Consider the following 16,093-nt stretch of genomic DNA (forward strand, 5'->3'; position numbering starts at 1 on the left):
TTAAAAGGAAAAGCCTGTCATCCTATGGATTTTGTCCCACCCATGGCAATATCACATATATCTGTCTTACCACATACATCTCCTGTGTTCCCCTACCAAAACACTTTTATCAACTCCAATATAGTTTCTCCTATCTTGTCCTCCTCCCCACTCTGCCCTTACTGCCTGCCTCTGCACCTTCACCACTGGTTGGGCAGAAGAAAGCAGCCAGTATCATTTCAGGTTCCAGTCTCTGTACAAGTCAGCACAATGCACGTGCTATGGCAGCCTGCTCCTGCAGGCTGAGGAGCTTGCTGATTAGCAGCCAGATTAGACAGGTGGTGAATTCATGCTACATCTTTTAGCTTCCTTAAGGCAATACTTTGGATTTCCCTCTCTTATATGCTCACGAGTTCCCATTAAATTTGTACAAGCCTAGTAAATTTAGGCTACAACTTCTGTGTTAAATCTAATTAAGTTTTCAATAGGTTCTAAAGTTGCTTCAGGGAATTATTCAGGGAAAATGCACAGTTGGAAGCTCAAAGAACACAACTCCTCAAGCCCATTTCCTTCTAGGGAACAAAAACAACAAAAAGATAAATATGTGTGCATGAAAGCTTTACTACTACTCTTAGGTTTCAAATAGAAGATGTCTTCATACGTTGTCTTTTTAGGTGGGTGTGAATCAGCTATTTAGAGGCTGCTTTCCATAAAAGCCCACTCAATGACTAATTCCACCATGCACATCAGGCAAAGGTCACAGTAGCATATGGATGTATATAACCAAGAAGTTTTTAAGAGCAACCCAGAACTCAGTTTACTACACACGTATCATGTAATTCATCTTTCTGCTCCCATTCTCTAAGCCCTGTGCAAAGATAGCTACCTGCAAAAGTTCTTTCTGCAAACTGGAAAAACTTCTGTCTGAGCAGAACTTTGTGTCAAGCTACTTTTGGATACAGGCCAATAAGGGCAATGTTGTTACTTCAGGCATTAACTGGGGACATCTAACTATTTCCACAATAATATCCTTAAGAGATTATTTCATTACAGTTCCAGTAAAGTATCAACATCATGAATCAGCTCAGGTATAGAAGAAAGCCTTTATTTGAAATATTATCTTCCATAAGCAACAAAGAGGAAGAATTGCTTAGAGCCAAATCAAATGGAAGAGGATCCAAAAAAGTAATCCTGAAATAGGTTTTAGTTTTGAGTTTGCTCCAGTAGCATAGTTCCTCTTTAAGGACCTAACTTACAAGCTTTATTTCAAAGTAATTCTTGCTGAAATGCTAACTTTAGTTTACTTCTCACGAACTGTATGGGAAAACAAAGCACACCACTTACACTTTTATAACCCTACTCTAGTAGAACTGCACACACACCACTGTTTTTCCTTATTAAATATGTGAGTTGATGACGATAAAATATCATACAAACATCTCACCTATGAGGTAAAATGGCAGATTGCGAGTTACATTTGTTCCAGTTCTTCTGCCAGAATGTAACAGAGTAATGTTTAAAAACAAGTAGTGATTAGTTTTCATAATATCTCTTCTGCTTTTGAAGATCTTTACATTTGCAAAATTTATTAGTAACTTTAATACTTTCCTCCAAACAATGATTTGAGAATCATCATGGGCTTAAAGCCAACCTGAGAACATATTTCTACCACTATTCTGTTGAGGTATGAGCCAAAGATCCCAGCACAGAAACACAGTGTCCTGAAAAATAGGGCATGTTCACAAAATGAAGATACTTTTTGCCACCAGAAAGTTCAATCTGATCTAAAAAATGCACGTAAGAAGCTCCATTTAGGCAAGCACAAGACTTCTCTAGTACTTTTAGCTTAAAACAAGGTGCAGCCAAATAGGCAGCATCATGTGCTACTCCCTTCTTGAAAGATGAAGACATGAGCATGTACATGGTTGGTGTACAAGAGTAACAACTTCATTGCTGCTGATACACTGAAATTTAAGCAGAATTATGAGACTGAATTTATCCAGTTGACTCTTTGTTTCCTCATTTCTCCCCAAACATGAATTAACTAAAAAGAGGATGCAAACCCCTAACTTGGAGACATATATGGTCTCATAAGAGTTTCTAAATGTTCCCTATCTCTTAGTACCAGAATTCTAGACTGGAGCTTCAGTTCACTTCGACACATGCCCCACTCTTCATCAAGCACTGGGAAAGGTCAGTTGGCTAAAAATGATAAGTCAGATGGCTGAGAAATACAGAACTGGTTGACAAGAACACATAGATAATAATGTAGGTATATATGATCTCTCTCAATAGTTCTGTTTTCTCATCTGCCCACAAAAAAACCCCTAATTTTGCCTTTCAGACACACAAAATACATTTTTTAAACGGAGATTTAAATGTATTTGTATGACAAACTGAGAAATAGACAGCTTCACAACCAAAAAGTAAAAAGTGTTATGTAGAAGAAAAAAATATGTACTTTCCATAAGAAAAACTATTCAGATGTTGCCACAGTTCAAGTATAAATACTTGAAAGTTTTAATTACAAATATTTAACACTTACACAGACCTGTTTCTTAAGATAACTAAAAAAGAAAAAAACAAATATCCCTTTGCTCTATTGTTAAACAATATTATAGTGCTATTCATTGCACCAGAAAATTTCCTTTCATAGATAAAAAATACGAATCAGTTTATGAGGTTGGATCATTTGATGAGTAGCTCATGTGACCAACACTTCCCTAGTTTTAAGAGAAAATCCATCTCATAATACTTATTTTAAAAAAAAAAAAATCTAGCACATGCAGGCAGGAAAATACCAGTGACTTTAAAAAGCACAAGAACCTGGGCATTCATTTATACGTCAAAATATTTACTGAAATTGTAATTCTTGTTTTAATCCAAAAAGTAAACATGTAAGAGAACAGATATGCTTCACACTGGTGTATGAGTGAATCTGACTAACTATACAGTTGCAATGAAGTTAAACAGTAAGTGAAAAGTACAGTCACTTTTTAATTTTGTTAAGTTTCATCAGATGTAATGCCCAAAGCTCTGACTACGACTAGAAACTGCTATCAAGGACTTTTTATAATGACACAGGAGCTATCATCAACCCAGACATTCAAACTAACAGGTTCTTCTATTGCAGAGTTTTCAGTCTCACACTGGAAACCACCAGTGACAAGCATTTTGATCAGTAGGAAGACATTTTCCATTTGGGGGTGGAGGGGAAAAAAATAAAACAGCAAATGAGCGTACACCCATCTTTTCACCTTGAAGAAAAAGAAACAAAAAAAGACAACAAGGATGATTAAATGAAATGAAAGCTTGTTTCTTTTATGAGCAGCATTATTCCAGAAGTTCTCAAGACTTCTTTGTGACCCAAGTTACTGAACTTGTACACAGTGATGCAGAGCTGGAGATATTCGTTTACCTTAAAACATCTTGCAGAGATTATGTCCAATACAGTAAACCTTTCAACAAAAAACAGCTTTTTGCCTCAGAGGCAAGCCTCTGTGCATTTATTTCCAGATCTGGCCTGATACCAGCTTAATGAAGTTCTATAATTTATCAGATCTTCTGTTTAGATTTTGGTGAGCACTGTCATGCCTAATGCACCAAGATTTTATTTTTTTATATACTGAAGAGAGTCCAAAAATATAAAACAGTGATTCCAGTAAGAGATGACACTGTCCTTCTTTCAAACTGAATTTTGATAGAGATAAGGTTTAAGAACATTCATGCTGACCTAAAAAAGTCCTGGAAACTTGACAGTACTTTGTGCATTTCCTGGCATTTTAATGATTCGTTTGTGTTAAAACTCCTCTTTAATTGACTTACATTTTTCCAGAACTATTCTGAAAACGAAGGAAATCACATAGGAAAGATTTGTCTCAAGGAAGTATTTATAAGATAGGTTAAATCCAAATCATTATACTCAAGTATGAAAAAGCTCAAGTTCCAATCTACCACCTCTTTTTCTTAGCCCCCAGTATCAAGTTGGCATGTGAATCAGCTTTCTTTTCAGTAGCTTAACTATATAGCACACACATGGAGCCATCATAATATTTTCAAAAGATGAAGCTAAACATTGTTAACTTTGCTTTCGAGCTATTAGTTTTTGCTTTTTGACAGTCAGTTGTGATTAGATGCCAAATTAGCTGTGTTACCTGAAACAAACTAAAACCCTGCAGTTTGGGTATCTTATCCACTATTTGCATTTGTTTGGTTAAACTACAAAGCTTCAGTAACACTTAAGATTACAAAGCTTAAACAGTAAGCTATGCTGTATCCAGTTTATCTACTATATGTTAATGCTTACAGACAATTCTGAGCTTCAAATAGAAATGTTAAAAAAAAGAACAAAATGTTCTATGAATTACTGTCAAATGTGGTTAAAAAGTCACAGGTCTTGTGTAGATTCAGCAAGATCTGAAATTAATACCATGTACTGGAATCCCTACTTCTCTTCCACTTTTGTATATTTGTCATGTATTTTGTTCTTAAATGGAAATGTGTGCATACAGTCATGTCTACACGCACACACGTATGCATACACGTGTGTGCAGGCATGTCAGCATGTGTGCATGTATGTGCATGTAGAGTGTATGGTGCATCCAGTCATACTCTGAACATTCCTAAGTGAATTCTACTTCTGACTGTGAGCTACATTCCTTCCTGTAAATGACAGTACAGCATATGTAGTAGAAGTACAACACAGTCACAGTATTATATTCTTTAAAAGAGATGTTCCCAAAGTGTTGTGGTAACAAGCTTCCCCAATTATACAGAATATTTTGCCTGTGTCACCTTTTCCAATTACTTTCATCCAGTTTTCTCTGTTGCCTGTTCACTCATACCAAACACAGTAACTAACAGTTTTAGAAAACTGCTAGAAATCTGTATTTCATCTCTTCAACCCCACCCTTTGTCCCTGGTCCCAACAAGTAATTGTTTGGACACAAAAAATTATGTCCAGAGTGGTACTTTGTGAAAAGGTTGCATTTACAGACACCCTGGTATATGAGCTAGGAGCTCTCCTCATCTTTGCTGACAGTTTCCACACACGAAAATGTCAGAGCTGAAATTACACTAGATTTTGGTACTGTGTAAAGCACATTAGTGCCAAACCTGAAGGATATATAGTTGGTGTCAAAAGTTGTGAGCATGACAACAAAATCAAGTCACTTCAATGCATCAGCATGATGATTATTAGTCTTATTGCTCAGACAAGACTACTGGAATAAACCAATTACCACTTTTTATTTTAGACTAAAAAGTTTTTCGAGAAACGATATGCTGCCAACCAGCTGGCACTGCATCAGTAAAGGATGTTAAGATCCCATAAATAAGCTTCCTCAGACCACTGTGCTGTATTCTGTGAGAAGTGCATTTTAAATATAAATATAACTAAGTGCTTCATGTAGACAGAATGCTGGTACAGCAGTCTAGAAAGTTATATACATATGGACATCTCAGCACTTACACTGTCAGACTCCTGGCACCAACCACAGAACAGTGGATATCACTGGCAAGGCACCACTCCTTTATACAGTAAGTAAAAGAATAACAATTAACATAAACTTAGGTTCTCAAGCACTTAAGTCCTTTACTGAAATAATGACATGCCTCTGGGAGACTGGACTATTATGCAAGTTTACCATCCAGTTCTAATCTACAAGAGAAAGGCACAAGTTCTGAAAGGATCAAGCCCATGCAGGGACTGAAAATTTAAGGGGTGACTGGACTGCTGAACTTCCAGTTTTACCATTATCACCACCTCAGCCCCCTAGCCTCTCTTTTCTGATGAGCCTTTATCCATTGCAGCACGACAGTCTTGTGACTGGTCCCACCACTTCTTTGTAATCCCCAAGAGGCCACAGCTCTGCCGCTACACATGGACTTCTAAATTCCCCATTTGTCTCCTCTGCTGTCTATAGGTGTCAGGCTGCTTTTGCAGAGAAAGTGCAAAAGCCTCTGGGATTATGCTGTTCCCCACACTCTTCTCCTGATCCTCACATTTTCACCACTCTTCAGGTTATGGTCACTCTGCCCTGATATCTGCAGTTTAAAAAACTCCTCACTGAGTTAGCGAGCCTGTTGGCAAAGATGCTCTTGCCCTACTTTGTCAGATGGATCCTATGCTTGCCTCGCAGTACACAAATGCTTCAAGGAGGTTTTAAGAGACCAAGCCCTCCTTGTGACACAAGCTGTGAAGCCAAGTGTTGACTTGTTGGAGATGTCTTTTCCTCCCTGAACCTTTCTCCTTCACTGACAAGATCAAGGAAAACATCACCTGGGCTCCCAATCCCATGTAGCCACTATTGATATATTTGTGGTCACCTCTTACAGTGACATGAGAACCCATATAGGCAAGTGGGAAAAGGCAGTGTTTTGAATCTGGACAAATCCTAGCAGTCTCTCCACAGCCTCCCAAACCTCAACCGAATGGACCTTCTATGACAACAAGCTGGGCTGGCAGGCAGATGCTTCAAGAGGGAATGCAACAGGAGGTAGTCTCCAGTGAGGATGCACATTTCTGTTTTGGTGCAGACACTTGATTCAGGCTCAGCTGGCTTTGATACCTCCCCAGACTGAGCTTGTTCTTGCTCACCCATTTCCCATTTCCAGAGCTCTAAATCTGTTCCCTAGCTCCAGCTTGTGTTGCTAGAAGTCAGAAGTCTCCAGTCTTCCCCATCATGGGAATCTTCATCCTTATCCTCTACTTCTTGAGGCATAGTCTCTAGCTATCCCTCCTTCCTTGCATTGTGGGATTTGAGCTCTCACCTCTGAAGGATACCTGGGAAGACTCTGTCAACCTTGCATTCACTATCTGTGATGATACGGTACCTCAAACAGAGCGCATCTCCTGCGGGTAAGGTCACCATCACCTCCAGCCCCAGGAAGAGGAACCAGGCACTCCCTGCAGCCTAGGACCTGGAAGGTAACATCCTCTCTAGTGCTCCTGAGGTTGAGGACTCACATGTCCCAAGGACAACTGCTCCAGCAACTGTCTCCCCGTGGAATGTTACCACTGTCACTGTACAGTCTCAAGCAGTCCTACAGTATCCATAGCAGAGCTTCAGAGCCCCTTTGCATCCCTGCATGTTTCTGTTTGCTGCACTCTGAGAGCTGCAACTAAGAGGCTGGATGAAAACAGAGTATTTCAGTTGTAACACTCTTCCAGTAATATTTCTGAAAAGGTAAAAAATTCCTAAAATGCTTAACACACTAACTTCATGACGCAACTTTGTATGAAGTTATGGCACAAACCTATACAGATTTATGGTTGAGAAACACGTATAGGCACTGGGAGTTAGCAATGTTTCCCTTAGGAAACAGAAACTTTCTGTGTCTGGTGTCAGACCACTTCGGACACAGCCAGAAGTGACATAAATTGGGACGATTCAGGTGAGTGGGATAACTTTGCAGTCACTTGTAGTAGCTACTATATCCATGTTATAAAATTAAAATGCAGATCAAAGAACGTGACTGAAATAACCAGGAATGTACTTTGTGTGGATTAACTTCTGACACTCTGTATCTTAGAGAAGTCCTAACACAAGTCAAACTTTCTTAGCATTTTTAATCAGCTTTAAATCAGCTGTATTATAAAATCCTCAGTAGTATCAGACATATTGGGCAGTAAGGGGAACCTGCAGAAGTAATATCTAAATAACTTCAGCATACAGACTGTGGAACAATATTAAAGCTTCCTCAGATACTGACAGGACAAAAGCTTTTATTCATGAAAAACGTAGATAAAAATAAGTCACAGAAACATATGAAGTCACCCACCTACATTCAAGAGGTTACTACTTATTTATCAGACTCTATCACAGCTGGACACATCTATGTTAAGTGGAATGATGTGAAAAGGATTACAGAAAACATCTGTCAGAGCAGAAATAACTCAGAAGAGTGACTGACCTAGCCTTTAAGTGAAGAACCCATACTTTTTTAACATTGCTTAAGAAGAGAGAAAATATCTGATAGCAACATCAACTGCATGTCAGTATGTCCACTCTAGAACTATTTTCTATTGCAAGTCACATGAAAATAGATTATCTTTCTATTTTGATTCAATTAAAAAAATACTGTACCTCACAGTAAAATCATAGGAGCAAGAGGCCAATAAGGTTGCATGGAATGGTGAGAACTGCAAGAAAACAAAACAGAACAACTTTAAAAGTAAAAATCCTATGAACATATATAGACTTACTATAAGTAGAAAGTTACCAAAGTTCAAATATTTAAACCGTCTTGGCAAATACCACATCATGTACTCTCACATACCTCTCCTTTGCATATGTATGGATATACAGCCTCCCCACTGTCTGCTTAAAGTCACTTTGTGAACTGATCTCAGAGGCTGGTGCAAATAAAGTTCTGCTGCTGGTCAACTCCTAATAATAATTTCAAGGCATTGTAAGAAAACAGAGAGCATGATAGGCCAAAATTGGAAATTTCAATGAGATGGTGTAAGAACATAAAAAATAACCCACCTGTTCAGGCCAACAGTCTTTGAACCCAGTAGTCTATGTTAACATGGCATCTTCCGTATTTCAGTTTGTACCAATCTCCCTTGTGCTCTCACTAGATATCCCTGAGAAGAGTCAGGCTTTGCATTCTCTGTTTCCCCCCAGTCATTCATACACAGTGATAAGACCTTTCCTAAGCCTTGTTTTCTCCACACTAACCAAATCCCAACTGTCTCAGCCTCTTCTGGTGTTAGTAACAGAATCAGTTTTACAAAATGCTCCTGAAAGGATGAATCAGTTTTGTAAACTGTCCCTGAAAGGATGTTCAAGCATATCGTGTTTTATCTAGTAAGGGATTCGAGTATAATCTTATCTTATCAACCTAGCTTTTATCTTAGCCCAAATATGCCTAGAATGAGAAGAAGTATATACATTATCTCTAGAAATTGAACAAGTCAGCAGTTATGCAACTATAGAGTAGTACGCATGTGCAGCACCCAAAGGTGAAAAGGACAGAAGCGATGAAGACTACTTACTTCATCCTGAAGACCCCCTGAAAGACCACCAGAGGACACTGCGCATGATCAAAATAATTCCAGGATGTTGCAATCAATGTTGCAATCAATGCTGAGTAACTGTTATATATCTTAATGAATATATGAATACGTATGTGAATGGACTGTATAAATACTGTGTCACTTAAACCGACCGGCAGAGCCAGCTTTGGATGCGAACCCCTGGTTTCCCAGCGCTGAAATAAAAGCACTGCATATAACTACGCCCGTGGTTATGTGTCCTGATTGCTAACACTGATAGGACAGAGACACCAGTCTCTTAATTTTCTTTGCGCCCCTTTGCTGTATTTACTCCAGTATGTCCATGTCTCCCTTCTACTGGCAAGCCCAGAACTAGATCCAGTATTCCACATGTGGTCTCACTGGTACAGGGAGGAGCAGGGAAGGATCATTCCCCTCAATCTGGTAGCAATACTCTTCCTAATGTAGCCCAGGATGATAGAAAGTAGAGAAATTAGAGGTGTTATCTATGTTTAGCTCTTCTAATACCTGTTTATTGACCAGCTGCTATCCAGAACCTGATGACACTGCCTGTCTATGTCACCTTTTGTGCATGGTGCTAATTCAAGAAGTCTGCTATCCAAATGTGTAAAATCAACACTTCTATTTGTTTGTAAATCCATCTTCTATTATTTTCATCAAGTGTTCTTAAGTTCTATTATCACAGGTTAAGGTGAACAACGATTCTGCATTCCGTTTCTTCATTTTATCATGAAGACAATGTGCTATGAATCCCTTAGCGGCAAAGTTGTTTTTAAAATATCTCACTAACTGTCAGAGAGTAAGAATATGACAGTTTGTATCGATTGATACTGTACTGATGCATCTTAATGGCTGTCAAATTGGAGTTGCAAAATTATCTAGTTTTAAAAAAAAAAAAAAAAAAAAAAAAAAAGCAAAAACCACAATCTCAAGCACCACTGCTGTATGTTCTTCTGATATGAAGAACATTTCATGGAGCCAGATTACAGCATGGTCATGCAGGAATTAAACTAGAAAAAATAAGACCAGACAGCCACCACCAGTAGGGACAGCAGGCAAGAGCAGCTGAGATAAGGAAGCGCAGGAGATTCTGAGGCTGTCTGGCCACAAACAGGATTTGTGATATGGAACCACTCCCTGAGTTGCACCCTTTTCTGACAAATTAAAACCTAAGTGTAGTAACTTTTAAAGTTGTTAGAAACAGATCAAAAATTCCAAGAGCATGTAAAGTAAAATACTGACTAGGATTAATTTTTTTCTGCCAGCTCAGACTTCCTAGAAAATATTAATAAACATACCTGTTCCTGAAAGGCTTCAAAAGGAGCAGGTATTCTTTCACTAATATATAAAAATAATAAGTGCTAATATGAAAAAAATGTCATCATGCATCTAGAACGTGGTGCATCCTACTGGTGGGTAATCTAGTAGTACACAGATCCAGTATAGTCATCTGTAGCCTTTTACACATAAAGTTTCTAAATCTCTTTGTGATTATGTATTTTTGCATATACAAAGAAAATGTTAATACATTCAATGAGTTCTATAACTTGCCTTATGTGAATACCAATCCTTTGTATAGAAAGTAAAAGGCACAGCAGCATTTAAAAAATGGATAAGGGAAGGTATTTTCTCTATCTAAAACTTCCCATATAACTTAGCTGAGGTAAACCTAACCCTCTTTCAAGCTCTTGAACACTCATGGAAATATATTGACTCTGAAGATGTCATTTACTGTGAAATTCCAACAATCTGCTAAATACCAAAATGTTTCACAGTGCTAAACTGAAAGTTTCCAAGAACAGTCACCGTAGCATCTAAAATATTCAACAATTGTTTTTTTCCTAGTTATTAGACAATATAAAATATTACTACTTTCAAAAAAGATGCATAACAATTCAGTGGTGGTCAAAGGCAAATAAAATAGAACTTACTTTTACTCTTCTGATAGCATAGGTATGACCAAGTAAGACAAATACTGGTTGCCGGACATTCCGCAAGTCCCAGCCTTTCAAGCTACAGTCAACTGCACCAGTTACCAGCAAGTTCTGATAATTTGATAAAACAAACATCAAGACAATTAAATTGCAAAGATGTATATGTTGGCTACAAAAGTTAGATAAATCAAACAATAGAGATGAATAACTATCAATGAGGTCTCCAGTGTGTAAATTAAATAGAGAAATACAAACTGTTTCTCCACTATGGACTATTCTATTCACTATACATAAGTATAAGCAAAACTTCTGATCTACTTGGGCCTTCTATCTGTTAGAACAATGCCCTTCTGAAGATGTAGTAGCGAATGAGAGCAAAGCAACTAGACATTTTTTTATAAAGAGAAGATGCATTAAGGTTGCAGTAAAAACAAAACAAAACAAAGCAAAACACTATTTAATGAGTGCTTCAATTAGGAAAACTGTTGGATGAATAGGTTTATACCTCATCATATTTGCACCAGTCACAGCTCAAGATCTCAGCCTGGTGGGCCGGTATCACAAGTTTAACTCCTGGGGCTTTCACATCCCAAACTCGTAAAGTTTGGTCACCTGAAATAAAAAGACATTAATTCAAAATTGTTGAATCACTTATGCGATACAGTTAATCCACTAGTACTTAGTAGACAGTGGTGTATTAGCTGCATGAAACACAAACCATTATATGAGGGCACTCATGCCGAATAAAGCAGGGACATTACAGACACGGGTCAGATTGATGCACAAAAGGAATCAACTTAGAATTGCTCTTTCATTAGAAAAAAACCCTTCATTTTATTACTAACATTTTCATTATTTTTTAACTCTGATGTGATTAAAAGGAGATGGGGTAAAATACTTAAATAACATTTAATTAAAGTAGGAGCTTAGGGTCCATTTGGAAACGGATTTAGAAGACCAGAATCATGAAAAAATGTTTTCTGCAAGCCAGGTGAGAAAAAGTACCTAGATATATGCTTCTGGCATGCAGAAAAGTGAACAGTATTTAAAATGCAACTTATCTCCTGATTCTTTCAATGAAAGGAAAATACAAGATGCATTACCTGTAGCCACTATGTGCAAAACCTGCAGAGGCATTCTCATTTATTGGGATATTAGAAAAAAATAATTCTGCTGTAACTGTTCCACATATTAAAAGCGATGTCTGCTTTAACCTTGGAGCACAAACACACACTCGGAGCTCTTCAGAAAGCCATGAAGGGGATCCCCCTTTACTTAATAGCTGTGAATCACCCGAGCCTCTCTCTTCACCTCCAGCCACAAATTGTCTGCTACTGTTAAAGATATTTGGCATTTGTTGCATACCCTTCTTACAAACTCAGTTCTGAATAACTTACAAAGACATGGAAAACTGCATCAACTGACAAGACCACCACGCTGCTTAATTTTTTTAATCATGATTCTCTCATTAACCCTGAATACTTAGTTTTGTATCAGCAAACATGGATTCTCCAGCTCATTTGTTTACAGGGAGAATGATTATGCCTGTGTTCATTCAACTGCATCCAAACACCCATGATTTCTACAGAAAGAACGTATCAATACTACCTTGCTACTGAACAAATTACTAATGTTTCTTTACCAGAAACACTTCTGGAAATACCCAAATTGGCTGTCATCAATAATTATGATTTTTGTGCTGTTTAGATACAAGCATTTTGATGGTTTTAGTGCCCAGTTGGTCACTGGCCTTAAAACATACAGCTGCGCACACAAAATAATAGCTCTTTTCAAAAACCTGTCTATAGTTCAAACAAAACCATCCCTAGAGACATAAAACCAACATTCCTGAAACTACTGGGCCACACAGACTTCGCAAAAAGACAGGAAACATTTGGGAATTTTGAGTACAAAAGTGAAGCTAAAGAGAGCTCGGTTCCATTACTTGCCACAAGACTGGCCTCGTGGCTGTGGTACCACAGAGATGGCGGGAGGCTTTGCTCTCATGGCTGGTTGCTTTTCCCTGGGACTCCATAATTATGAGAGACCCCATACTCTCCGTGGCTAAAATCCCACCCTGTGAGGTGGGAACGACACATCATTTCTCACGGTTTTCACTCCCCTCACCTATTTTAACACTGTCAAGAACAAGACTGCTGCTCAGTGTATGCACAGCACTCCTGCTAATGACACCTCGCAGGCAGCTGAAGCCCCAGACATCTCTCCAGAGCTTCTAAAAACAGGGAAACATATGGAGAGGAGGAAACATGACCAGCAGGGTCTTGGCAAAAAAATAAAGGTAGTAATGCCCATCCACCCACCATTAGCCTTGCTAATCTGCTTGCCTGCAGAAGACAGATTTCAGTTTGAGTCTTTAAGTCTTTCAGAGATACTATAATGGGCTTCTTAAAAAGCTTTTCTTTTAATTTCATCAGATAACATAGAATTGAAAGGGAAACACATAATTCACTACAGACAGGATCATTTTTTCCCAAGCAAATAAATATAGAAATCCAGGTGAACTAGAATGAACTGCGAGAGATGGGGCACAGTAGCATTATGAGGGCCAAAAACATTTGGTAGAGCTACTCAGCCAATAACAATTTTGACACTAAATATACAATAGCCTCAATTATTTATTTTTTAATAGAAAATGCTGATGCACAAGAAAGATAATTATTTTCCTTTTTTTTTTTATTTCTTTGAAAATGCTAGACTTAGCTGTTGTTAATTCTGGCTGGCACCATTTGTGAAACGTTTTTAATGGAGTAACACAACATGCAAGTGAACCTTTCTGTGAATACACAGATTGAATTAAAGCCAAAGGTAAATCCATTTTTTCCATTTAGGCTCTAAGTGGAAGAATTAGATTAATTAACTAAAAAAAACCCCCCAAAACAAAACAAAAACAAAACAAACCAATCAACCAAAAAAAAAAACAAACAAAAAAACTGACAGTGCCATCCTGACCCCTTACACATCCTAAAAAACTTTTTTTTTACCTTAAACATCTTTGCATGACCTCACAATGCATATATGTATATATTTTTTTAACATTTCATTTAGAAAAGATTGCTGTTAAAAATTTTGGAATTTCCACAATTCCATTATTCCTTCAAATCCGCATTACAAAGGATGTATTTCTCCCATAAGGTAAGACAGAAGTAGGATAATAATAATAATAGAAAGAATAAATAAAGCACACCTAGTATAATCATATTCACCACCAGCCACTTCCAGTTGGTATCCCAAAGTAAGCAACCACTAAAGTTGCCAACATTTCCCCACAAAATATTTCTATTTTTGTAAGAAGCAATTTCTCTATGGCAACAGATTTTTGCTGCTCTGTTAGATAATTATGATTTCAGATTAGTTTGTATATTGTATTTTGCTTTCTTTCATTTTAATGAATATTTGTGAAATCTTGGACGAATCAATAGAACTACACAATACATACTCATCTATTCAAAATTTTTGAAAGAGATGCTGATCTACAAGTACATCACCCCCACACATGGGATAAAGACTGCTAATGTGAATGACAATGCACAATAGTGAAAAGACACAGTTTAAGATATAAATTTCATGTAGGTTTTATACTGACTTTTTACTCACAGATGTATTTTACTCAAATGCATAAATCATGATCTCCTAAATTCTGTAACAACAACCAGCTAAGCGATCATTGCCAGACAGAGCAGAGGTACAACGTTAACTATAAAAAGCAACTAGGTATTTGGGAGATCAATAAGAACCCAAGAAACCTGAAACACTATCTGAAGGCAAAAAGGATTCTAACCAGCATAGATACTATGTTTCTCAAGAACCAAAGTTTAAAGTTTTACTTAAAAAAATGAACCTGATTCTTTTTTTTAAGTTCTAAAGCATGAGATCTGATCTTCTGACAATGTCCTCTCATCAAGAGGAAAACCAAAACCCAATCTTTAATTTATTGTAGGAAAATAATTCAGCATAAAAGACACAAGCACTGGCATATATGGTGTAACATCAAAGAAATCTCATTTAAAGTAAGTACTTGAAATGCCACTGAATGATTACAAGTTAACATTAATTGCTTACTTGTATGTATTTTTTAAATACTAAATCAGACTAAATTAGCCAGAATCAAACAGAAAATTCTGTGGGAGATTAAAGAACAGAACCCAAATCTCATGTTTCTCAAAACCAATCTTTTTAGGTGTGTTAAAATGATCAGGCTGTCCATTTCTATCATAGATAGTATAAGCAAACCTAGAACAGGATTAATAAAGCTCATGAGATCCCACACAGTGTCAGAAATAGTGACACAAACAGCAGCTTTATTTAAATCATCCAACAGAACTCTACTGAATACACAAAATATGTAGCACAACCTAGATATCAAGTAAATATAATTACCCGTGGAAACGTTTTATACTTTCCAACCAGTAATTTCTCAGTCTGATACAAAATGCTGTAAAGCTAAAAATCAAAAGAGCTTTTCATTATTTCAGAGAAGACCTCAACAGTCTTTTTCTGAAAAGAGTAATTAAAAAAAAAAAAAAAAAATCAGTGAAAACTTTTATTTCAATGTTTTCCAATATGATTAAACATAAATCTTGGGACAAATTTTATATTTCAAAATTGACCTAACTTGTGACTTAGTATTAAACCATTCTTCAGCAAATGGCAGTATTGGCTAGGTACCTATCTCTAACTCAAATGACCCAAAACATAGTAATTCACTGCAAAAGAAGTGCTACCCTTTTTTTTCAACATTGAAACATTATTTTACAAGATTCTAATATAAAATACCATAACCTGAAAGTCCTTTATATTCTAGCATGTCCTGCGTACAACACTTTGCTATGGTTAGCACGTACTATAAATTGAAGGCCAAACTAATTTCCTGAGAAATATTTCAGCTTGCACATTAGAGGCTGATTTAGTAAAGCTTACTGAGCACAAGACTCAGATGAATTTAATACTGTGCTGGTATGTCTTGAAGCAATGGATTGCAAATGAAAACAACCACCTTACTCCACCACACAGATTAGACACAAGAAAGCAAGCAATAAATTTTATTTGAATAGCTTCTAGCACAAACAGCAAACATAAACTGCAACAAAAGACAGTAACTCCAGAATCAGTTTGCACTCTAGATGCTCAGTTTGTACAT

At 37.2% G+C, this 16,093-nt stretch overlaps 1 protein-coding gene across 5 annotated transcripts in view; it reads right to left on the minus strand.

The window, feature by feature from the left end:
- The window catches only part of PEX7 (peroxisomal biogenesis factor 7), a 46,977-nt gene that overhangs the window by 18,405 nt on the left and 12,479 nt on the right, over positions 1 to 16,093 (minus strand). For 3 of the 5 annotated variants that reach the window (XR_010651189.2, XM_065835564.2, XM_065835563.2), the window contains exons 6-8: positions 11,441 to 11,547; positions 10,933 to 11,046; positions 8,067 to 8,122 (exon numbers count right to left, since the gene is read on the minus strand). Coding sequence is in view for 3 of the 5 variants with exons in the window: in XM_065835564.2 (XP_065691636.1) it covers positions 8,067 to 8,122; positions 10,933 to 11,046; positions 11,441 to 11,547 (277 nt within the window). In the remaining 2 variants the exon portion in view is untranslated. Of the gene's footprint in view, positions 1 to 8,066; positions 8,123 to 8,259; positions 8,370 to 10,932; positions 11,047 to 11,440; positions 11,548 to 16,093 lie in introns of all 5 variants that reach the window. The other 2 variants (XR_011738371.1, XM_071806508.1) reach the window with 1 other exon arrangement.

Source organism: Patagioenas fasciata, chromosome 3 (assembly GCF_037038585.1).
Source record: "Patagioenas fasciata isolate bPatFas1 chromosome 3, bPatFas1.hap1, whole genome shotgun sequence".
Lineage (NCBI taxonomy): Eukaryota > Metazoa > Chordata > Aves > Columbiformes > Columbidae > Patagioenas > Patagioenas fasciata.